The sequence below is a fragment of the Salvelinus fontinalis genome, chromosome 7 (assembly GCF_029448725.1).
Source record: "Salvelinus fontinalis isolate EN_2023a chromosome 7, ASM2944872v1, whole genome shotgun sequence".
In the NCBI taxonomy this organism is placed as follows: domain Eukaryota; kingdom Metazoa; phylum Chordata; class Actinopteri; order Salmoniformes; family Salmonidae; genus Salvelinus; species Salvelinus fontinalis.
The window spans coordinates 33410039-33436599 of NC_074671.1; the positions used below are offsets into that span (position 1 = coordinate 33410039).

General features: G+C 41.5%; 1 protein-coding gene across 3 annotated transcripts in view; it reads right to left on the reverse strand.

Moving 5' to 3' along the window:
- The window catches only part of ptprn2 (protein tyrosine phosphatase receptor type N2), a 290147-nt gene that overhangs the window by 31276 nt on the left and 232310 nt on the right, over window positions 1–26561 (reverse strand). For 2 of the 3 annotated variants that reach the window (XR_008760159.1, XM_055929230.1), the window contains exons 12-13: window positions 5394–5609; window positions 2096–2296 (exon numbers count right to left, since the gene is read on the reverse strand). Coding sequence is in view for 2 of the 3 variants with exons in the window: in XM_055929230.1 (XP_055785205.1) it covers window positions 2096–2296; window positions 5394–5609 (417 nt within the window). In the remaining variant the exon portion in view is untranslated. The remainder of the gene's footprint in view (window positions 1–2095; window positions 2297–5393; window positions 5610–26561) is intronic. The other variant, XM_055929231.1, reaches the window with a different exon arrangement.

Sequence of the window (26561 nt, forward strand, 5' to 3'; positions counted from 1 at the left end):
TTTGGAACTCAGTAGTGATGTGTTGCAACCGATGACAGACAGTTTTTACGCACTACGTGCTTCAGCACTCGGGGGTCCCGTTCTGTGATCTTGTGTGGCCTACCACTTCGCGGCTGAGCTGTTGTTACTCATAGATGTTTCCACTTCACACTAACAACACTTATAGTTGACAGGGGCAGCTTTAGCAGGGCAGAAATGTGACGAACTGACTTGTTGGAAAGGTGGCACCCTATGACGGTGCCACGTTGAAAGTCACTGAGCTCTTCCGTAAGGCCATTCTACAGCCAATGTTTGTCTATGGAGATTACATGACTATGTGCTCAATTTTATACACCTGTCAGCAATGGGTGTCGTTGAAATAGCCAAATCCACTAATTTGAAGGGGTGTTCTCACACTTTTGTATATATAGTGTAGTTGGGTGAGACAACCACACATCACAGTTGTCGTAAGTAAATGTTTCCTTGATAAAGAAGTTATCAGCAAAGTCAGTGCTAGTAGGAAAAAACAAGTGCAAGCAAATGGCTCAAATGGCACCCTATTCCCTATTTAGTGCATAACATTTGACCATGGCTCAGATCAAAAGTAGTGCACTATATAGGGTGCCATTGGGGATGAAGCCCAGGTGAAACTTGGATGAGAGTAGATTGGGCCAGAAAGAGCCTCCTAATCCAGTGATTTAGATGTAGGTGTGATCTATAAGAGAGCCCAGCCCAGCATGCGATCTTGGTAGAGCAAGGTACTCATCGCTCCCACAGTCCACGCTGCATGAGATTCACAGAGAACAGCACAGGAGAGATGAAAAAAATTGGCTCTGACATCAGTGATACCGAGGCAATCTCACACATGATTACACGTGAGGTGCGAATGGATTTCAAAAGAGAAACAACCTCCTTGTCAATCACTCAGGAGTCAAAATGGAGTCACGGTCCGTGAGGCTTATATGTGCATTATACTTAGGTTTTCTGAAGAATCTGCAGTGAATCTGTTTGATTCTTACTGTGTAGTATTATCAAAGCAAATACAAATGATGTATATATAGGGAAGGACTTTGTTGTAATGTAAAGGCCAAATATGTTCTATTCAAATGTTTTCAAAAGAGGCGTCTCAACCAACCTTGACATTTGCAATAAAGCCCATCCATGACGAATAAAACACGTTCCTCAAATTCATTCTCAGTCACTATAGACTCCAATACAAAAGCCTGACACGTACTGTGATGAATTATACCCCATTAATGAAAACACAGCCAGGCATCTATCCATCTCTTTTATCAAGCTTGTCTGCAATGAATAAAACAAAAGTTGTGCAAAATTAAAACAATCCATTGTGTGTGCAACTAGGGGGGCCCACAAGGGACTCAAAGCCTTTTCAAAGAAAAGCAAAACAAAAATCTGAAACGTTCAACTGACAATCAGCTGGGTAATGATATTTCTCTTTTGAACAGCTCTCATCACACAATGCAATATCCGTCTCGCTTTGGCTTCAACAGAGAGAGAGCAGGAGGGAGAGAGATAAAGAGAGAGAGAGAGAGAGAGAGAGAGAGAGAGAGAGAGAGAGAGAGAGAGAGAGACAGCGTAATAGAGGGGAGAGGGTGTCAAGGGAGAGGGATAAAGAGTGACAGAGAGAGAGAAAACAAGAGCAAGAGAAAGAACGACAGAGGCGACTGGCCAAGATAAAGCGAATGACAAAAAGGAAAAAAGAGGGAGATAGAGATGGAAAGAAAGACAAGAGATAGAAATGAAAATGGCAGTGATCTAGCCAGGATAGAGAGAGAAAGGGATAGAGAGACAGACCCAGACAGACAAACAGAATGAAAGCTGGAGGCTGAGTGCTTGGGGAATAGGAAACCCAGACCAGATCCTATCCTACACACACTATACTCCACACTTACTCCAAACAGGGGTGGCAGGTAGCCCAGCAGTTAAGAGCGTTGGGCCAGTAACTGAAAGGTTGCTGGTTCAAATCCCTAAGATGACTAGGTGACAAATCTGTCGATATGCACCTGGCCCTAATTGCGCTGGATAAGAACATCTGCTCAAATGTAATGCTCTCCATGATGAAGGGTTAGACAGACTAGAGTTTTTTTTTTTTTACCAGTATCATGTGTCCGGTGGAGATGTCCATGTTGGCGAGGACAGGCTCCTCGCACCAGGATGAGGTGGAGCTACGGGCAGAGGGGCTGGCCATGGGCCCCCCATCGCTGAACTGAGACGACGCGCTGTTCAGCCGCGAGTGGTGCCGTAGAGGCTCCGGGCGCTCCGATGTCCGCACAGCCATCCGCTGGCGACACAACTCCTGGAGAGGAGAGAGGACCTGATCAGTCTCTGGTTGAGTCTTACTGTATTATCAAATCAAACAAAAAGGACGTTGTTGCAATGTCAAGGCTAAATATTGCAAATACAATATTACTCAAATTCATTCTCATTCATTGAAGACTCCAATACAAAAGCCAGACAGACATTGTTTTTATTAGTTGAGACAACTTCACATGACAACCTGTTAGTCTTTGCAGACTGCATAAGTCTGGGATATCACTGTGGCCTATGGAGCATGGTTTGTAGCAAACCTATCTATATAAATGTCAGTAAATAGAAAACACAGTCAAAGGTTATGCAGTTAACTTTAAAACGCTTGAATTGCCAAGGTCAAGCCAGTATATTGCCACCATTTTACAAAACAAATATCAATAAACTGTAACAATACATTGGGTTGCTGGATGGCAGGGGATGTCTTCATTGTTAAGTATTGAATTCAATTTGTATAAATTTGGTAACAATTCCTATGAGCCACTTGTTTTGTAACGCATTAGGTACTTATGTATTCTCTTATAAGGAGGCACAAGCTACTCTGAAGACAATCGTTAAATAGATGACAAACAAATACAACAAAACTACAGCCCAAAATGAAAGATCCTGCTCATGAGAAACAAAAATACTCCCCCTGTTCAAAATGTAACCACCACACTCATCTTTAGGTAAGAAGAATCTCATTTTCCATTACTCAAAGAAATGTTAACATAACAGGGAATCAATACATTAAACCCAAAGGATTTTCTTTGAACTGAGCAGCCACTCTCTCATAATTACAAAGCTACAACAGAGATGAGCAACCTATGCATTCACCTGTACAGTAGGCCTCTACTTTGGCATTTGGATTGATACTGCAGGTGAAATTCTATTGTTATTCTACGGGAATCAGAGAGATTCAGAAGAGATGTCGATATAAAAGACTGTCTCCCACTGCCGCCACCCCACCATGAAGATTACTCCTCTCTACAAAATGACTCAGCTTTTCTCCCATCATGCCTTGTGCTCACCGACGCTCCATTAGGGATTTGGAGCCTGGGCGTTATCTAGCCAGCCAGTCATCTTCCCCCAACTCAAAAGAGGAGAGAAAAGATAAGAAAAAAACATTTGATAGTTTGAAGGATGCAATCTTACAGAACCCGAATACCCTCTCTCCCCCTTCCTACCTCCCCACTCCCGATAGTGTCAGTCTTATCTGGAGCTGAAGATTCCACCATTATATTCACAGTAATCTGCGAAGCCCATCGTGTTTGGTGTGTAGCTTGCACCAGTCAGACCCACAGACGGATCAACAACCACAATTAACAACCAGGGTTGCATCCCAAAGGGCACCCTATTCCCCATATAAGTGCACTACTTTTGACCAGGGCCCATAGCCGCAAGCCAGGACAGCAGAAGGCAGTGTGTAGGTAAACGTCTTCTGAAAGCAGCACATTGCTACTAGTCTATCTCATGATCTATTATTGTGATATTTCACTCCAGGGACCAGGCCCTATGCCCTGGTCTGGGATCAGCTTTCCCTACGTCAAACCTTAATCATTATAACCATGAGAATCTGCCCTGGGCCACGGCCTCAGGGCACTTTCCATGTCCACCTAATCATTTATCCAGTTTCTCTAGTCTATACCTTTACAGAGCCAAGGGTTGCGTCTCAAATGGCACTATATTCTCTTTATGGGCCCATAGGGCTAAGGTTGCACAATTCTGTTAACATTGCCAAAATGTCAAGATTTTCCAGGAGTCCCAGTTGGAGTAGGTACCGTAGGTGGAGGAGAGAATGAGCAGGAAATCAGGGAATCCTCCAACTAGGATTTCTGGAAAGCCTGGTAATTTGTGCAACCCTTTTACTTGCATATACCCCCAGTAAATGGGAAGCAGAGAGGATATATGTCCCAGAAAAATAGCATTTAGCCTAGGCACAACTAGCTTAGGCAGCCGATAGTGGCTGCTCGATCTGCACTATCGTCTAAGATTGATGTGCATGTGCATGTAATTTAGGTAAACTATCCCTTTAACTAGCTTTAATGGCAGGGCGCCAGGAAAAAAAAACAGGGAAACTATGTGAACTGTCTTAATAAAAAACAATATTCCACCACCTTGGCTGAATGCCAACATCCTACAAATTCGACATAATATAACAATGAATCTGTTCTTGTATGTGCATAGGAAATATGAGGCTACAACAACACCTATATATTGTAAACAAAGAATAAAATATTGTAAATATTGTAAAAGTCCATTAAACCCCCCCCAACAAAAGAACATTGAAGAAACAGGGCCCCAAATGAACAGCTATTGTATAACTCATCTCTCTACTCTCTTAATGACTGTCCATCTTCAGTGTGTACGATCGGGAATGGCGACACTGTGAAAGGCTGACTAAATATTGAGAATGCACATGTGATGGGTGGATGTGCACTGAGTGTCCACGCTGAGCACAGCTGAGCCCAAGACAAAATCAATACGAGCCGGCCAACCAGCCAGCCGCTAAACATGGAGGAATGGAAGGAATAGGTCACACAATAAACCCGTTAGTCATAGGTCATAGCCAATACAACTCTCACTGGAATATCAAGGCTTCACCAGAAATGTAGACTTCTAGATACATTTGACTGGCCTTGTTAAATCCAGGCTGAGTGCAGCAGTCAGGCTGGTTTTACGAGGCTAACATTTGACTGGCAATTGTTTATTCTATTTCCTCGAAGTCTTAAATTACAAACAAACCACAAAAAAATACTTTCCCTTAATACAGAATCAAATGAAGGGTAATCTCGCAATTGGGTGACAGAAATGTTACAGACTTTTACATAGCCATATATAATGTTGATAACCAGCCTTACATCACAACCTATCTCTATCATGAACAAACACACATTCTACAACCAGCTGTCACAAGTGTGACAAAAAACAAACAACAACAAGATATTCCCTTAAAATCAACTCATTCAATAGACAGCGACTAAGTGTCACTGCAGACCAATCAGAATAAGGCTAGTGTCAGGGACCGGGACCAGGGCGCATGCTCTACCAGTAGAGCACTCAGCCGCTGCACTGTGATTGGCTGAGGCCGAGGAGGCTCCTCTCACCTGATAGGTTGACGTTGCATCAGCACTGGTGTCAGTCCCCAGGCTGGCTAGTTTCTCCTTCATTTGGAGGTGGGAGCGGTGGCGCAGGCAGAAGAGCCAGCCAGACGCTGCCAGCGCCCCCATGATCAGGACCATGGAGATGACGGTCAAGACCAGGAACTGACCAGACTCCAGACGACTCTCCGTGACCACCGGGATCTGCCTCAAGCTTCCCTTCTGGGAGAGAGAAAAGGGCATGAGAAAACGGCCTATACATCCAGGTTACGGCAGTGTTTGTGCAGTGCAGTATTTTCATCATATATTTGGAGAAACAAGGGTGTCATATGCACACACATACCAATGACAAAATGTACAAATACTGAAATTGACATCTGTTGGCAAATGGAAAAGCATAACTTCCATGTTAGAAAATCCAAGGGATTTTTGTAATTTGTTTTACAGAAATATGGAGACAAATGAACACAGTATTTCCCTCCCTGTCTATCCCAGCCACGCCCACTCATCCCCATCCTGATTCACTCCCTGCCCAGCCTACTCATTACCTTGCACTAATAGTAGTATTATAATGTGCATTCAAACTCGCTCAAGTCCTATTACTCTCTTCTGTCCAGCCTACACACTATAGACATTTAGGGCCCATTTTGTTCTGGCATGGGGAGACCTGCCTTTGTGCAGCTACAGGAGATTTGGACAGTAAAAGCTTGTCACTAATTAGCCTTCCAGCTTTGAGTTTGGCTAGATTAGGGCCCTGGCCAAGGCCCCTGAAGTAATTGCTAGGATGGCCTGAAAGGGGATCTCAGATTGGGTCTACCCAGCAGAAGCCCACCAGAATGAACCTTTCAGAGACATTGTTAACCCCCTCCCTGGAGCTAAGCCAAGGAGAATAGCATGGTATTGGCATGGTATTGTCTCACAGGCCCCTGTGAGGCTGCCAGGCTGGGTAGCCTATCCCTGGGTCCCAGTAAGTGCATGGAACACTGTGAAGATTTTAGCACCATTTAATAGGTGAACCCAGGTAGCCTAGTGGTTAGTGTTGGGCCAGTAACCAAAAGGTTGCTGGATCGAATCCCTGAGCAGACAAGGTCAAAATATGTTGTTCTGCCCCTGATCAGAAGGCAGTTAACCCACTGTTCCCCGGGCGCCATGGATGTTGATTATGGCAGCCCCCCGCATCTCTCTGATTCAGAGGGGTTGGGTTAAATGCGGAAGACACATTTCACTTGAATGCATTCAGTCGTACAACTGACTAGGTATCCCCCTTTCCCAAATGGATTAGTGGCCCAGAAGGGTTTTCAACTTCAATCAAACTAAAAACACACAACAATCACCAACCGCTGCAACATGGTACTTAGTCGTGGGGTTCAAAAGGGTAAGGTACAAACATAGCTGCATGTATTATATTTTTGTTATAGTCATAACGCACGATCACTTTAACCTTCGGGGACTGCACACATGCTGAGGCCTTTGGTAACACGCTCACACCGATTGCCATGTAGGTCTGATGAGTGTGTGTGACATGCGGCTTCAATCAACAGCCAAGTGGCTTGACAGCAATTGAGAAGTCCTTTAATAAAGCGCATGGAACACAGACGAGAGAAGCAAAGCCTCGGCTACCTCTGAGCTATTGCATCAATGCCTTTGGCAGATTGAGTATGAGTGAAAGTATTCAGTATGATAGAAAAGGATACATTTACACTGGATTGAAAAAAGCTTAGTCTGAATCTGTGGCTAGCGTCAGTCTGCTACAGCAGTCCTCTCTCTCTCTCTCTCTCTCTCTCTCTCTCTCTCTCTCTCTCTCTCTCTCTCTCTCTCTCTCTCTCTCTCTCTCCCTCTCCCTCTCTCTCTCCAATTTAAAGGATTTATTGGCATGGGAAACATATGTTAACATTGCCAAGGCAAGTGAAGTAGATAATAAGCCAAAGTGAAATAAACAATAAAAATGAACAGTAGACATTACACTTACAGAAGTTCCAAAAGAATAAAGACATTTCAAATGTCATATTATGTCTATATACAGTGTTGCAACGATGTGCAAATAGTTAAAGTACAAAAGGGTAAATAAATAAACATAAATATGGGTTGTATTTACAATGGCGTTGGTTCTTCACTGGTTGCCCTTTTCTTGTGGCACCAGGTTAAAAATCTTGCTGCTGTGATGATACACTGTGGTATTTCACCCAGTAGATATGGGAGTTTATCAAAATTGGGTTTGTTTTTGAATTCTTTGTGGATCTGTGTAATCTGAGGGGAAAATGTGTCTCTAAAATGGTCATTTTGTGGGTAGTGTGTCTACGGCGGCCTTTCTCAATAGCAAGGCTATGCTCACTGAGTCTGTACATAGTCAAAGCTTTCCTTAAGTTTGGGTCAGTCACAGTGGTCAGGTATTCTACCGTGTACTCTCTGTTTAGGGCCAAATAGCATTCTAGTTTGTTAATTCTTTCCAATGTGTCAAGTAATTATCTTTTTGTTTTCTCGTGATTTGGTTGGGTCTAATTGTGTTGCTGTCCTGGAGCTCTGTGGGGTCTGTTTGTGTTTGTGAACAGAGCCCTAGGACCAGCTTGCTTAGGGGACTTTTCTCCAGGTTCATCTCTCTGTAGGTGATGGCTTTGTTATGGAAGGTTTGGGAATCGCTTCCTTTTAGGTGGTTGTAGAATTCAACGGCTCTTTTCTGGATTTTGATAACTAGCGTGTATCGGCCTAATTCTGCACTGCATGCATTATTTGGTGTTTTACGTAGTATACGGAGGATATTTTTGCAGAATTCTACATGCAGAGTCTCAATTCGGTGTTTGTCCCATTTTGGGAATTCTTGGTTAGTGGTTCTCTCCCCCCACCCCCCCCCCCACCCCCTCTCTCTTTATCTCTCAACACCAGTTTAACACTTAAGCAAGCCACATGAAGCGGGATTCCATGAAAATAAATGTTTTTAGTTAAAATATGTCAGTGAATCATTATTTTAAAATAGATTAAATGTATTTCTTTGAAAAATAATTAACATAAAATATATTGTGAGGCATCTAGTGTTTATTGCATGTCTTGGAGAGAAAATCACAGCTAGTACTGCCATGTTTCTTTTCTTAAATCATGTTCATATAATTTTGTATTCTCATTGATTCTCACGTGTAAGTAAATACTACACAGATCAATAACTGTGGAAAATACATTTTTGGTATTATGAATATTTTATGACATAATTACAACAATATTATACTGTGTTGTTGTCAAAATAATTATTCAGGTATATATAACTTCAAATGATATGAAACAGCTATTACGACTACATAAAGTACCTAAAATTCATTTTGTAGGAAGCTGTTGACTGATCCTAGCAAAGAATATTATCTAAATACTCTTCACACCACTAAATAATGTATTTTTCAAATATAGGCTATCTAAGAGGATAAAGAAAACAAACGAAGAGCATATTCTCTTGAGAGGGAAAGAGAGAGAGGAGTCCTTTTGTTATGCCAGAGAGGAGTTTTTGTGCATTTGTGAGAATTAAATTGGATTTATAAATTACCATTTCATATGGGGAAACGTAAACAGTCAACGATGACAAACATATCTTATTTTTTCAAACAACCATTGATGCAATTACTGCAAAAACATTATGTTAAAAAAACATTGTGATGATTTAAAAAAAATAAAAAAAATAAATCACATTGATTTACTTGCAAAACCTCATTTTCAAGTATTTCAAAAACATTAAAGTGTATGGACATTGCTTCTAAATAAATAAACATGACGGGATTATGGACAGGTATATTTAGATGTATGAATTGATGAGTGTGTGAATAGAAATATCGATAACAAATGTAAGAAAATCACTTAGGATTTTAAGAAAAGCTCTTATAATCTTATATACTGCTCAAGAATCAGTATTTTTACACAGGATTAGCAGTAAAAATTGTACACCCAGTCTCTCTCTCTCTCTCTCGGATTAGCAGACCTAGCTGAAGACAAAGGGCAGATGGATTTTGGTAGCTCTGGTTTATTCAAATGATTGAGAGAAAGGTCACAGTGAGAGAGGCCAGAGGGGAATCCGGCTGTCCATTCACACTGTGATCACAATACATTCGGGCAGTTGAAGGTACCCCCCTCACGCACACATGCACACTAACACACCACCACCAAATCCCAAATCCTTGTTGCATGATATACAAACATATTCAAGCAGCTAAACCCATTTTAGAATTGACTCTTTATTTAGATAAAAACAGTAGGCTACATGAAGATACCTCTAATTGGAATCTGAAATAGCCAATAATCATCTTTATCTTTAAATATTTGGTAATGAAATAAACGTACATTTAAAAAGAGATAAATGTTTTTTGCCTTCAATGAAGAAGCAACTTCTTCCATCAAATTCAGTCCTTTTTTTCAGTCTGATAATATCAAACAAGAATTTCTCAATTAGTAATATACAAGAGATTCTCAATGGAAAGTTGAATACACATGTTATTGCTGTTTACAAAAACCTTTGCCCAACTAAATCCATGTGTCTTTTCCTATTTTAATGATAATTAATTATTTGCCATTCAAGTGTAGCCTACTTTAAAACAAAGTAGCCTAGGCCTATCTCAAATCCATTTCAGTTTAGATAATAAACTGACCAAATGAATGCAAAGAAATAACAGCAAACTTTTTATGCAAATATTGATATGTTCTAACTTGAGTAGGAGATTGATTTGTTTTAACTTGAGGGTAACCACTAGCCAATAGAAGACACTGATCTTCTCCAAAACTCAATGCGCTCAGTTAATCAATTAATTCCATTGATATCTGTGGAATGCGCTTTTTTGAGAAAACGTATCTTCCCTACAGATGTGCCGCGTGGACACTTGCACCAGTGCTGCTATTCCTCAAATATATGTTCTATATTTTCAACACCTGTTTTAAATTAAGCTAGGTCTAAAACACTTTAGACTACTACCGCACTGATCATCCCTGTCTAAATGTGATCTAGTTTTTATAACCTACAAGTTTCGTTCGATTTCCCCCTCACGATACGAGCATCCTTCGGTGACTGGAGCGTCGACAGAGGGCCGAAATCACAGAAAGCACTCAACTTAGGCATGCATTGCACATTAATTGTAATTTAAGCAATTCTATTAAAAAAAACTAAATATGCATTTAAAAAAAAAAATATCTAAAGGAATTGCTCATAAAAACGATACATTGATGCCTTCCACACAAGTTCTCCACACCGCATTAGTTGTAGCGGCACGTTGAAAACACGGCCAAGATAGGTTAGAACACATGCTGGAAAATAGTTACCTAAATTCATGTTGATGCGCAAGTCAGACGGTTTGCAATAAATAGGAGATATGTCTTGTATTCCAGAGAGCAGGTTCGGGCAAAACGCAGCTCCAGTAGTGTGAGTGGCCGGCGTAATGACCAGCCTCCCACTCATTCCTCTCCTCCTCAAAAGTTACCAGCGTCCCATGCGCCTCCCGCGCCAACAAAAGACTGCGGCTACCAATGCTCGAGCACGAAGATTGAGAAGAAAAGGGAAAAGAGAAAATAAAGAGGAGGAGAACGAACGAGGGGATATGCCCGCCTGATTTTCAGAGTCTTGCAAGAATCTGCAGAAGCCTATAGTGAGTCCTTTCAGCGTCTCTATACCCAATGAAAGAAGGGGAGACAGGTTTTAAAAAATACTTTTAGATCATATAGTGCACGGCTGAGCCCCTCCTTATATTCAGCTGCTAAGAAGTCCCTGTCTGTTGCACATGTCATATCCACTGGTTGCTATAGAGATGGCTCCACATGTTGTCGACAGTGAATGCTCAAAGAGGAATGGTTGGCTAATAAGCTTGTGGGCTGAGGCGGGATATGAATGGACATCGGGTTAGTCACTCATTTGTTAAGCTACTTGGGGTCTCTGTGTTCTGTGTGAATTGCGGTTTTCTGGGACTCTCCAGTCCACCCATTTCCCTGCTCTCACTCTCCCAAATACAGTAATAGCCCGAATGAAAGTATGCTTTACAGAAAGAGGGGGTGCGGTGTCCATCCGTTGTGACTTCACAACCTTACTGTGAATGTAAATTATGAAGAGGTAGGCTGTATTTTTGTATGGTGATTTTTAGTGCCTCTCAAAATACTGTAGAAAACAGGATAGACTGAACGACAAATTCAGTGTAGACCTATCTGAGCCAAACACGAGTTGATAGCCTATGTAAGAAAATGCTGATCAATTAAGAAAAAAATTGGGGAAAAGTACAAAAGTTTTACAAACAAAATCCCACTAAAACTCCCAATTAGTTATTAGACAGAAGAAGAAACAAATCCAGTGGACAGCAACAGCTGCACCAAGCAGGGAGAGGAGGATTATGGAGAGAAAAGGAAGGAGAAAGGGAAAGGGGGCGGTAAAGTGGGGAGGGCTGGGGGTTCCTGTCAAATGCAGATGACAAGTCTTTGGGGGGGGGGGGGGGGGGGGGCCTCCAGTTTAAAAAAAACATCTATTCAGAGCGCCCCCCCCCCCCTCTTCTCCATTGTCCCAGTGTGTGACAGCTGGAGTTGTCAGTGTGAACAGGGGGACAAAAAAATGAAGGCTGAAAGAAGCAATGCCGGGGTTCAAGCTGCGGGCCCACTGTGCCACCATCAGGACAAATTGGACACATCGCCCTAGGATAAGCTACTTCTGTAATCCTTACCATGCTTGCCAAATATCAGAACTCAACATCAGTCAGATCATGCAATATGCCTTTGATGTATTTTGGAATATTTGTAAGGATGTTGACCACTTTAAATGCCTTCTTCTCCAGAACCGCTGGACCAATCTGCACCATATTTGGTACACAGCATCTACGTACCCATGTTTTTAAATGCAACATTTTCCAGGACTCTAGCTCAAACAATATGGCCGCGATGAGTCAATGAGCTTGCTTGAATGGTGTTTCCTGTCCAACAGTGCCACCATGCGGCCAAACTAAACCATACTTTACAGGTTAACTAGACTCACATCCCTGAGTATGTGTGCCAAATTTCATTACTCTAAATCAAACAGATCATTATATATAATTCATAACTCACTGGCTACATATTTAGTAATCATCCATAATGTATTTTGTAGACCCGATTAAAAAAACACTTTTAATTATATACCAACTAACTGTTTTGTTATAGAGTTCATCCCTGGCTAGGGTAAAGTGGTGTGTGAAACCCTGGCTTAAGCTGTGGAAAATAAGTCTCTCAGCCAGACCAAGCCTGGTGTATAATCATGCGTATCCTATTCACCACTGAACTGGAAAGACCTCCTGTGTCCACTAACAATCTAAAGCCTTTCCCGAGATATACACTATTCCCTCTTATTTAAAATGAATGGTTCAGTAGACATCCACCCCTCACCACTTCCCCTACCAGACCTGGGTTTAAATAGTAGTTGAAATATTTAAAATACTTTGAGCATTTGTTCTAGCCTGTCTGGAGTGCCGGAGTTTGTGGATGTCTGAATATACTTTTGGTCCATTCAGCTAGCCAAGCTCAAGCACAGATAAAGTATTTTATTCAAATAGTATTAGTGTTTATTCAAATAGTATTAGTGTATATTCAAATAGTATTAGTGTTTATTCAAATAGTATTTGAATCCAGGTCTATACCCTACACACACCCAACCCAACCCCACCCTCATTGCAAGCAAGCAGGAGAAAACAAATTGACACTGCAAGGAACGTCTAGGAAATGCTTGACAAGCACCCATCACCAGCAAGCAACACTAATACCTTCTAGGCGAGAGAGTACACTGTAAAAATAAAAGACTCAAAACACAATGATTGTGTAATGAAACCATGAAAAGTAGTGTACCGAAGCTGAGATCTGATGTTAGGAGGGTGTCTGAATGTAAACCCAATGCAAGTGTTTGAATGCAGATAATGTGTTTTAAAACAGAAATGAAGTACTCTGAAATACCCAAAGTGGTTCATCAACTTAACTATTGATGTTTTTAAGAGAGTGTTGTGAAAACACATTTGGGGGTTTCGGTGCATGTAAAAAGGTAGCATCAAAACACTAAAACTATTTCTCATACAATCAATGGTTTATAAATGCAAATTGTTTATCGCCTAAATATTGATTGATGATAAGAGACTATGGAGAATATTTTTTCGTGTGGAATTCCACCTTAATTACTTCAATGCTTTATTTAGACAGATTGGAAACAGGAGGTGCAGTACGATGATACATTTCCTTTGAATTTGACCCACTCAACCACACAGCCAGTCGGTAAGAAATTATTCTGGGGAGAATTGAAAATGTCTAGCTGTAGCGCACTCGTCTTAGTCACCCCTCTCCCTTCCAAAGACCAGGGTTAAATTCCCTGCTCCAACCCTTCAATCTGTCTATCCTTCCTATCTGTATCCCCTCTGTCATTTCATAACTCTCTCAATAAAGTGTCAAAATCTCTTTAAAAAAATTTCTGTAAGTTGTTTCAATGATTTGTTCATTTCATTTGACCCAAATAAGGTGAGAATATGTTGCTCAAAATGTATCTTTCACGAGGATAACCAAAAAGAGGGAAAATTGAGTGATCAAACTCATTTGAAGTCTTTGGTTTTAATCACCTTGCATTTCCTATCTTGCCATTTCACTCTGTTTTTATAGGACTGTGGGTAATATATATATATTTAACTTCATGACACAATGTTGTGCGCATGTTTGAGAAAGAAAAGTACATTTATATATTAGTATTGAGCTTGTTGTGCCATGAGGTATAAATAATAGTTAAGACAACTTGACATTCAATGAGGACAGCACCCATTCCCACATTCATGATTGTCAATGGAAGAGGCAAGGGCAGATTCCTCAATTCTTGCAGTTCAGCCTTGAGTTAGTGTTGGTGGTTTGAACACCGTGTCTGACAATGCCTGCCAAAACGGTATAAAATGGCAAATGATCAAATACATTTAAAAAAATGTTAAACATCAACACTTCAGAAAAAAATCATCTGATTCTGTACGAGACAGGATTCAGAATACGGTGTCATAGTGGTGTTTGGAAGCTTTGGAGAGACGAAACGACGCCAAAAGAGAAGGTATCTAATTCTGCACCAAACAAGACTCGAAATAAAAATAGTGTTTTCAATATTTTCTGTTAGTTCTCCGAGTCCCTGGCAAGTTGTTGCTCAACACTTAATTAAATGGTGGTACAACACACCGTGTAATGTTTCAAAACATCTCAGGATGATGTGTTTCAATACTCCAGCAAAGTTAGGGTTTTGTCTCCAAGTTAGTGGCTCACTTGCCATTCGTTTTGGTGTTACAAACCACCTCATTTTAACAGTGTAGAAGAGAAGAGTAGAGAAGAAAGAGTGACTCTAACTCCAACGGGTATTTTTTTTCCACGCAGAAACTCACATAAACAATGGCTACATTTCACACATTACAACCATTACACGATTACCATTTTACGACTTGTGTGACATGTTGTGCATGCAGGACCCATGGTTATAGAACTCAGAGGAGCTTGTCCCAGGTAGAAAATAAGCCTTGAAGTTACGGGTCCGCGTCCAAAATGGCACCCTATTCCCTATTTAGTGCACTACCTTTGACCAGGGCTGTAACGATTGTTCTCCTCCTCGTCTGAGGAGGAGCATGGATCGGACCAAAACGCAGCTTGTGGAGAATACATGTTTGATTTATTTTAAAGAAGACGAAACGAAGAACACTGCCAAACTATACAAAACAACAAACGACGTCAACAGACCTGAACATGTGAACTTACATATAACGAAGAACGCACGAACAGGTACAGACTAAACAAACGAAACAGTCCCGTGTGGTAACAAACACTGACACGGAAGACAATCACCCACAAACAAACGGTGTGAACAGCCTACCTTAATATGGTTCTCAATCAGAGGAAACGTCAAACACCTGCCCCTGATTGAGAACCATATCAGGCTAATTAAACATGAACCCAACATAGAAACACATAACATAGAATGCCCACCCAGCTCACGTTCTGACCAACTAAACAAAGACAAAACAAAGGAAAACAGGTCAGGAACGTGACAAGGGCCCAGGTCAAAAGTAGTGCACTACATAGGGAATAGGATGCCATTTTGGGGACGCAGCCCATGGTGGCTAGGCAGAGTATCTCCAAACCCAGTGGAATGTGTACTCTTACATGTGCAGTAGTTGTATGATATGGTCACAACACATCAAACAAAAGCATTTCAATCAATCAAATAGCAGATGACAGTAGACATTTTCCGGGAGACATTCTGCGACTGCACACCCTTGCAGCAAGTTCAACAGCCCTATCTGTACACTTTACAGCTGTCCCACTGTTTGCCTCCATGACACATTTCACATTTCTAATAAAAAGCTGAAACAGTAAAGACAATGTTTGCACAGGGGCAGAAAGTACAATGTACTTCACAATGTCAGGGAGAGAGAAAGAATGTTAAACAAATGTCAGAATCAAGTGTATCACGGCATAGAAATACAGAGCCCACACAGCCATGACAGTATGTGTGTTTGCATTTATGTGTGTGTGTGTGTGTGTGTGTGTGTGTGTGTGTGTGTGTGTGTGTGTGTGTGTGTGTGTGTGTGTGTGTGTGTGTGTGTGTGTGTGTGTGTGTGTGTGTGTGTGTGTGTGTGTGTGTGTGTGTGTGTCCACAAGCGACACATTAGAGACTCGGTGAAACCTCGGGCCTTGTAATATATTTGAGTAAACAGGATATAAAAGGCAAGGGAGCAGCAGAAGGAGGAAGGGCTGATGAAAGGCCTGGTGAAAGTGTGGTCCACATACAATCCCTGGTATAATGAGATCAGATTATCCTAATGCACCACACACTGCCTCCGCACTTGCCTGCTACTCGCTCGCTACCTGGCCATGTACGAGAGACAAACCATTCAAATGTATTACACACTCACAGATAAATGTGCATACATGTGTACTAACACCAAAGCAGTACAATGGTCTTGGAAATGAGGGATGGGTTTGGGGGGGGGTTAATTATTAATCCAATATGTGAGCGAGACAGTTGCAGCGGTAGCTGTAGCTACGTTTAGGGGAAGGTGTTGGAGGATTAGGTTTTTCTCTAATGCTGAGAAGAAGTTGTGCAAAACACTTAGGGGGTTAGTATTATGAGATACTCCAGATGTTATTGTAGTTGCTGCAGGCATTTAACAAGATGTGAGACGAAAGAAAAAAACAGGACATCTCGTCTGGGCTCGACAACTGATGGTTTTCTTATGCGTTGGTGTTTGATTGATTCGAAACGAAGACGAAACAGGCTTTTATTAGGGAATTGACCCAAAAAATAATCAAAGTACGCTCGCAGATTTAGAATGTGTTTGATTGCAATAACATCAGTCACAGCTTGGTGAAAATCACAGAACGAGAGACAGAGTAGAACGAGAGATGGAGAGAACACAAACATGGGAAAGGCATCTGGGTGACTCATTTATCCTCTCTGTTTTTTTCTTCTTTCCTCTCGTTTTTCTCAACAACAAATGTGTGAGCAAGCATCTTTCCTGATGGATATTTCAGAAAAAAACGTTCAAAGACGGAAAAAAGGTCCCATTTCTATGTTCCACTTCAAACACCTGAATTGCTCGGTCTCATATTCTCATCCCTTAACTTGGAGACCCGACCCGAAAACGTGTATCAACCATGTCATTCTGGTGTTCTTCTCAGATTAGCTTGTTCAAATAAACCTTCTCATTCTGTGTGAATCTCAGCCCAACCATCGCCCATGCCAAGTAGTTCAAAGCTGTAAACATGCTGTTGATCAAGGTAAATGCTATGCCTGTCATCTAGCATACATTTAAAGATGGGGTAGCAACCCACACTCAACACATTCACAACAATATCTGCTAAAAAAAAAAAGAAAAGAGAAAAGCCTGGTGATATGGTATTGCTGCTATTATGAAAATGTACCATATCTGGCGAGGAAAAATGGGTTAGGATAGACAATCCTGGCATTTGAGGATGGATGCATGCGTATGGTTCAGTTGAATAGATTGTATGCTAGGGATCTCAGATGTGAAATCCCTGGCATATTCCCCCACCCCTTATCTCTACATCTTGCTTTGAATGAACCTCCATGCTTAATCATTTGTTATGTTAGAGTCTGTGTGTGTGTGTATGGCGGGTAAGGATATAGCCTATTTATATATATATATATAACACTTGAAAAATGTTTTACAGTTACTGGTTTTAATGGATTCAGTTTATTCTCATGTTCAAAGATGGGATGCGTTGTAAAAGGAGAATACGTGATACTAACTAGTGAGGTGCATGTTTTCCCTCGCCTGCCCTGGACATGTTTTCATCTGGAGATTGGGTTGGAGGTGCAGACTACTTACAGTCTATAAGTCCATATGGTTTTATGGCCCACGCTGTAAAGGGGTTACCATGAATTTGCAGTAGTTTACGGGCAGCTCGGTGGCAAGTCAAATTCTGTATTTCATATTACACTACACCTACTGTGATATAAATACGCTATCAAAGCAAGTACTGTGCAATGACAATACACGACCGTAAAATTGTATTGTATTGTATCGTACAAAAGTAAACGCTACCGCAATGAATGAAACTCGTTGAGGGGAGGGGTTTTGAATTTCACAACACTTCTAGAAGCTTCGACAAAGGCTTCCAAACTGGCAGCAAATACAAGGCAAACAGGTCAAAAGGACAAACTGCGCAACCATTTGAGGCTTAAAGCTTGCTGCCAATCCAATCTGTCCCCTATACATTTTAAATTGATGGGGCACTATAACCACTCATGGGTGCAACAAATATAGCCTCATACAAGACATGCCTCAAAATATGTTAATGAGACAGAAATAACAATACCATGGACCCACTAGTGGTCAAAAAGGGTTTTTGGCACTCCAAAGATATGATATGGTACTGTATTCTGTGGGGTGGAATTACAATACACTGTAAAACATTCCCTGTAAAATGTATAGGAATTTACTGGCAGCAATTGGCCAGTAAGTTATGGTAATCCATTTTACACTACCAAAAATGTTACTGTAATCTAACTTACAGTATATTCCTGGAATTACCCATGCAGAGACATATTACCCGGTGTTCTCCGAAAGGTATTTTTTTTTACATTAACATTTATAGTTTGGTAATTTAGAGGGCACTCATGTCCTTAGCAACTTACAGTCAGCGTATTCAATCAAGGTTGATAAAAAAAAAAACATATCACAGTCACAGCTAGTAAAACGTTTCTTTAACCATTACTGAAAATGCTGTTGTAGTTAAGGATACATTGGTCTTCAACATAATTGTAATTACAACAATGTCTTATATATCTCTATATCTGTATAGTGCAAATACAATACAATACTGAGAAAATAACAGTAATTTGATGCCAGAGCAATGAAACACAATACAGTAAAAGTGACTATAAACTGTAAGAAAATACAAGGGATTACAGCAAGCAGGTTGGCTGTAGGCATGGTCATATTACAGTATATTAATGCATACTAGGTGTTTATATCACTTGCACTTCTAGAGGCCTAAAGAAAGGCTTCCAAACTGACTATGATTACAGGACAAACAGATCAAATGGACATGGACATAGCAGCGGGAAGTGGGAGTGGTCAAAAAATAATAATACATATATAATTTGTTTTTCAACAGGACAATGACCCAAAACATACCTCCAGGCTGTGTAAGGGCTTTTTGACCAAGAAGGAGAGTGATGGAGTGATGCCTCCACAATCACCCGACCTCAACCCAATTGAGATGGTTTGGGATGAGTTGGACCACAGAATGAAGGAAAAGCAGCCAACAAGTGCTCAGCATATGTGGGAACTCCTTCAAGACTGTTGGAAAAGCATTCCAGGTGAAGCTGGTTGCGAGAATGCCAAGCGTGTGCAAAGCTGTCATCAAGGCAAAGGGCGGCTACTTTGAAAAATCTCAAATCTCAAATATATTTTATATATATACTTTATTGGTTACTATTTGATTCCATATGTGTTATTTCATAGTTTTGAAGTCTTAACTATTATTCTACAATGTAGAAAAGAGTAAAATAAATAAAACACTGTAATGAGTACTGTAGGCGTGTGTAACGGATGTGAAATGGCTAGCTAGTTAGCGGGTACGCGCTAGTAGCATTTCAATCAGTTACGTCACTTGCTCTGAGACTTAAGTAGGGTTTCCCCTTGCTCTGCAAGGGCCGCGGCCTTTGTGGAGCGATGGGTAACGACCGTGCTTCGTGGGCGACCGTTGTTGATGTGTGCAGAGGGTCCCAGGTTCGCGCCCGTGTCGGGGCGAGGGGACGACGTAAAGTTATACTGTTACATTGATGCTGTGACCCGGATCACTGGTTGTTGCAGAAAAGGAGGAGGTTGAAAGGGGGGGTGAGTGTAACGGATGTGAAATGGCTAGCTAGTTAGCGGGTACGCGCTAGTAGCATTTCAATCAGTTACGTCACTTGCTCTGAGACTTAAGTAGGGTTTCCCCTTGCTCTGCAAGGGCCGCGGCTTTTGTGGAGCGATGGGTAACGCTGCTTCGTGGGTGACTGTTGTCAATGTGTGCAGAGGGTCCCTGGTTCGCGTCGGGGCGAGGGGACGACGTAAAGTTATACTGTTACACGTGTCCAAACTTTAGACTGGTACTGTATATACAGTATGTTATATACACCAAATTAATGCACTATGCCATTATGACTCTAGTATGAGCGGAGCAAAAATTTGGAGACCCCCCCGACAGTCCGTCAAAAGAACTCTGCACCCCCACCCCAAAACATCTTCCATGGACAGGGCTAAATATTCAACCATTAAAAAGTTGGTATTAGTTGGTATGCTGTAATACATAATCACAAATAAATAAAACAAAGTACTGTATTGTTGTATATTTACTGCAGCATACTGTAAATTATTGTGCATTGTGGGAAAACTTAGTAAAAGTCCTGTAACAATTAGTAAAAGTCCTGTAATAATTTCAATATTACAAGGAACGCATTGAAATATGTTATTGAGCCAGACACTTTTACCCCGCCCACAACATTTTCCCACAATGCACCATAATTAGTACTGTAAAACACATTTACAGCATTTTACTGTGCATTCTACATTGTTTTATTGTTGAAATTACAGAAAGATCTTAGAGTGTGCCGTAAAACAAATGTACTGTATTTTACTGTGCATTCTACGTAATCTACTGTATACAGTGTACAGTATCATAGTGTTGATTAAAACAGTAAGTTATTTATCATTTGAAATTCAGCAATTCTTTCCACGCCCACAACATTTTCCCACAATGCACCCTAATTTACAGTATGCTGCAGTAAAACGTTTCAGAGGATTTTAATGTTATTAATACAAAAAATTACTGTATATTTAAAATTGTTACGCTACAATGCACTGGTAATCCACTGGTAATCCACTGGCATCAACCCTGATTAAACCAATTTTCATTGTTTGATTTAGATGAGGTGGTGGGGGGGGCATCGAAATCAAAGTAGATTAATTAATTTTTATAGACTGCTTCTGACACCGGGAACATTTCCATTCTGTTTTCATGTTATGGTTCAAATCCCAGAAAAACGCAAAAAACAATTACTGTAAGTAGCACTTAGAAATGAACAATTAAAGTTAAGTCAACAACCATCAGTGGAGGTGTTCGGATTGTTACCATGTGTCAAGTCAAATTAAGTTTTAATTCCATTCTTCCCAGGGAAAATTGAGAATACTTATTTCGGAAGATGTAATTAGTTTTTTATGACAGTGTGAGCTCAAATTAAATATCCCATACACTCATTGTAAACCCAAAAGTACAAAATGTAATTTCACAAAGATCACAAAGGAAACGGCATCCAACTATACGTACGTGTGTTAAAATGATTTATTTCTGAGTTTGAGTGATACTTTACTATGAAATAAAAAGATCAATATTGAAAACCAAAAGATCTCTATTGGGGGAGGGGAAGCTGTTCCTAGATCTGTACCTAGGGCAAACTTAATCCGGGAGCGTGTATGACAGCCGAGGGACAAAGATAACATTTCAGAGATATAGAGAACGACTTAGTGAGTGCAAGACAATGGCTCGTCTTCTACTCGTGAGTTGAATATAAACTGAACTAGTTCATCTGTTAACTTTGGGTATAAGACTCAAGGGTGAATGATGACCTGTTGGTGTATGATATGGTTGTAATATTAGGCTACATACTCTGAAAGAACTTCAGCATTGTGTATGTTCAGGCTTCAATGCAGCCAGTTGTATAGGCTGCTACACCCTAACTACTCGCAAACCATTTAGCCAATTGGTTTCCTCAGTGAGTGTGTGTCCAGATAGGCTACGTGTGCCACTATTGGGGGTAGTGTTGGGATAGTGCTACACATAAATAAATAATCACAGCAATGGGTGCATAAATTCTCATTAGCGTCTTCATTAAACGCAACTAGCGGGAGTGGACACCTCCCCTTGGCCCTGTCATCTCCATGGCAACGCCTCCCCGATGAAGGTCTGCAGGAGAGGCTGTCGTTTGTGTGTTCATGTATGGTGGTGGGGTTAGAGGGGGGGGGGGGGGTAGCTGGACATGTACGGCCCCTTTACCGCCCTATGTCTCCCCCTGTTCCCTGTGTTCCCCCCATCTCTCTGTAGTGGAAGGGTGGGGCGCGTGGCGAGCAGCCAGGACTCTTGATCCATCCCCTCATCTCACTTGACAGGTGGGAGGGAGCTGCCGTGTGTCTGGACTCAAAGGCAATCACTCTGAGTTCACTGTTTAATTACTGCTTATCTGAAGAGCCGCCGCCCATGCAAATGAAGCAACACCAATCAGCTGGGGAGAAATGGGTCCGTCACCGCTGCCACCACCGAGCCGACAGACAGACACTCTCCCAGCCTGCCTGCCCGCCTTCCCGCTCGCCTTCCCACCCGCCTGCCCGCACTATCTGTGTCTCACGCAGCTTTAAAAGACTAGTTTGCCCTGGAGCCAAAGTAGTGCTGCTCATCTCAACCTCAGTGAATTCATAATGAGGCCCATTCTCTGATGTGTTTGTGTGCATGTGCGTAGCTGTAGCGTACCAGCGTGGGTTTGTTTCCCCTACTTCTCGGTGCACGCCTCTCCAAACACAATGCACATATAGCTAGCTGATCAAAAATTCTGAAGGCAAAATTAATTATGATTTATTTCAGAATTTCTAAGGCACTGTAACATAATCAAACGTTGAGTAGCTCATTATTGTGAATGCATATAATCAATCTTGCCTACTTTCTTTCATAAAGATAATTATACTGTAGGCCCTTTGGAAAGTATGTTGTAATGAATAATATATTTTCTTGCATGTACATGTGTGATGAAATATGATTGCCTGTGTGTGTGTGTGTGTTTGAGTATGTCTGTACTGTATGTGTGTATGATTGTAATTGTGTGTGTTTCGGTTTCTAAATGTTGTGTTTGTATGTTCACGTCTGTGCACAATAGTATATAATTAAAAACAAAGCACTTTTTTAAAGTGAGAAGTAGGCATTGGTCTGAAGCCAAAAAAAGAAATTCAGGAGCACCATAATGCTTACTCCACCCATGCTCTACCAAGGTTACCTAGCACACAGCTTTGACCTACACCAGTAGCTATGTTGGTCTATTGTACTTCAAACAATGTGTATGCAGGTTGCTTGGGATTCAAATGCTCACAAACAGCTGAATTCATACTCTTCAGTAGAATAATGGGCTTTACTGTGTCCTGCTATAAAAAAATAATGTATATATACAATTGAAGTCGGAAGTTTACATACACATTAGCTAAATACATTTAAACTCAGTTTTTCACAAATCATAACAATTAATCCTAGTAAAAATTAGCGCACGCTTTTTCAGTTCTGCCCACAAATGTTCTATAGGATTGAGGTCAGGGTTTTGTGATGGCCACCCCAATTTCTTGACTTTCTTGTCCGTAAGCCATTTTGCCTCAACTTTGGAAGTATGCTTGAGGTCATTGTACATTTGGAAGACCCATTTGCAACCAAGCTTTAACTTCCTGACTGATGTCTTGAGATGTTGCTTCAATATATCCACATACTGTTCAATCCTCATGATGCCATCTATTTTGTGAAGCGCACCAGTCCCTCCTGCAGCAAAGCACCCCCACAACATGATGCTGCCACCCCCGTGCTTCACGGTTGGGATGGTGTTGTTCGGCTTGCAAGCCTCCCCCCTTTTCCTCCAAACATAACGATGGTCATGATGGCCAAACAGTTATATTTTTGTTTCATCAGACCAGAGGACATTTCTCCAAAGAGTACGATCTTTGTCCCCATGTGCAGTTGCAAAATGTAATCTGGCTTTTTTTATGGCAGTTTTGGAGCAGTGGCTTCTTCCTTGCTGAGCAGCCTTTCAGGTTATGGTTATGTTTGGTTATGTTGATATATGACTCGTTTTACTGTGGATATAGATACTTTTCTACCTGTTTCCTCCAGCATCTTCACAAGGTCCTATGCTGTTGTTCTGGGATTTGATTTGCAATTTTCGCACCAAAGTACGTTTATCTCTAGGAGACAGAACGCGTCTCTTTCCTGAGCGGTATGACGGCTGTGTGGTCCCATGTTGTTTATACTTGCGTACTACGTGGTACGTACGTGGTACGTTCAGTCGTTTGGAAATTGCTCCCAAGGATGAACCAGACTTGTGGAGGTCTATCATTTTTTCTGAGGTCTTGGCTGATTTCTTTTGATGTTCCCATGATGTCAAGCAAAGAGGCACTGAGTTTGAAGGTGGGCCTGGAAATACATTCACAGGTACACCTCCAATTGACTCAAATTATGTAAATTAGCCTATCAGAAGCTTCTAAAGCCATGACATCATTTTCTGGAATTTTCCAAGCTGTTTAAAGGCACAGTCAACTTAGTGTATGTAAACTTCTGACCCACTGGAATTGTGATACAGTGAATTATAAGTGAAATAATCTGTCTGTAAACAATTGTTGGAAAAATTACTTTAATTAATGTCCTAACCGACTTGCCAAAACTATAGTTTGTTAACAAGAATTTGTGGAGTGGTTGAAAAACGAGATTTAATGACTCCAACCTAAGTGTATGTAAACTTCCGACTTCAACTGTAGATGTCTATGTTTGGTTCACTTTTGGTCCAATCTAGACTGGCCTTGATTTGGCCCAAACATAGACTTGTATGTTTGGTTTCGATTTGGTCCGGTCCGGACTGGACCAAATCTTAACCAATCATAGACAACTATGTTTCCCAAGGACCCAAGGCCGTTCCATGTAACTGACCTATTCCAGAGCTAGCACATCTGATTCAACTAGTCAACTGATCCTCAAGCTCTTGAATAGAGCCCCTTTATTGCCGACACGGAGCCCCGCCGATCCATCACGACTGGTCTGCCGACGTAATTGTCCGAGGTGGTTTCAACAGGCTTTTCCATTGCGACGTTTCTGAATACCCATCTGCTAATTATTAGCTGTCTTATCGGCTGCTATCTAAATAAATATACCGGACAATTCTTTTTTTTTTCTTTTTTTCCTGGGTCACTATATCTATTTTGCCAATTGGATCGATCCCCTCTACCACACGGAACCCCACTAATCTACCGACGGAAACGAACGAGGTGATAAAAAAAAAAAAAAAAAAAAACAGACCTCCATCCTATGTTATCTTGCTACCGATAGCCAGCTACCCGGCCAGCTGTCTGGATCGCCGTGACCCCAACCAACCTCTACTCACTGGACCCTTATGATCACTCGATTAAGCATGCCTCTCCTTAATGTAAATATGCCTTGTCCATTGCCGTTCTGGTTAGTGTTTATTGGCTTATTTCACCGTAGAGCCTCTAGCCCTGCTCACTATATATCCAACCTCTCAGTTCCACCACCCACATATGCGATGACATCACCTGGTTTCAATGATGTTTCTAGAGACTATATCTCTCTCATCATCACCCATTACCTAGGTTTACCTCCACTGTATTCACATCCTACCATACCTTTGTCTGTACATTATTCCTTGAAGCTATTTTATCGCCCCCAGAAACTTCCTTTTACTCTCTGTTCTAGACGTTCTAAACGACCAATTCTCATAGCTTTTAGCCGTACCCTTATCCTACTCCTCCTCTGTTCCTCTGGTGATGTAGAGGTGAATCCAGGCCCTGCAGTACCTAGCTCCACTCCTATTCCCCAGGCGCTCTCTTTTGATGACTTCTGTAACTGTAATAGCCTTGGTTTCATGCATGTTAACATTAGAAGCCTCCTCCCTAAGTTTGTTTTGTTCACTGCTTTAGCACACTCTGCCAACCCAGATGTTTTAGCCGTGTCTGAATCCTGGCTTAGGAAGACCACCAAAAATTCTGACATTTTCATCCCTAACTACAAGATTTTCAGACAAGATAGAACGGCCAAAGGGGGCGGTGTTGCAATCTACTGCAAGGACTGCCTGCAGAGTTCTGTTTTACTATCCAGGTCTGTTCCGAAACAATTTGAACTCCTACTTTTAAAAATCCACCTCTCTAAAAACAAGTCTCTCACTGTTGCCGCCTGCTATAGACCACCCTCTGCCCCCAGCTGTGCTCTGGACACCATATGTGAACTGATTGCCCCCCATCTATCTTCAGAGCTTGTGCTGCTAGGCGACCTAAATTGGAACATGCTTAACACCCCAGCCATCCTACAATCTAAGCTTGATGCCCTCAATCTCACACAAATTATCAATGAACCTACCAGGTATCACCCCAATTCCGTAAACACGGGTACCCTCATAGACATCATCCTAACCAACTTGCCCTCCAAATACACCTCTGCTGTTTTCAACCAAGATCTCAGCGATCACTGCCTCATTGCCTGTATCCGTAATGGGTCAGCGATCAAACGACCTCCACTCATCACTGTCAAACGCTCCCTGAAACACTTCAGCGAGCAGGCCTTTCTAATCGACCTGGCCGAGGTATCCTGGAAGGATATTGATCTCATCCCGTCAGTAGAGGATGCCTGGATATTTTTTTAAAATGCCTTCCTCACCATCTTGAATAAGCTCCCCCCATTCAAGAAATTTAGAACCAGGAACAGATATAGCCCTTGGTTCTCTCCTGACCTGACTGCCCTTAACCAACAGAAAAACATCCTATGGCGTTCTGCATTAGCATCGAACATTCCCCGTGATATGCAACTTTCAGGGAAGCTAGAAACCAGTATACACAGGCAGTTAGAAAAGCCAAGGCTAGCTTTTTCAAGCAGAAATTTGCTTCCTGC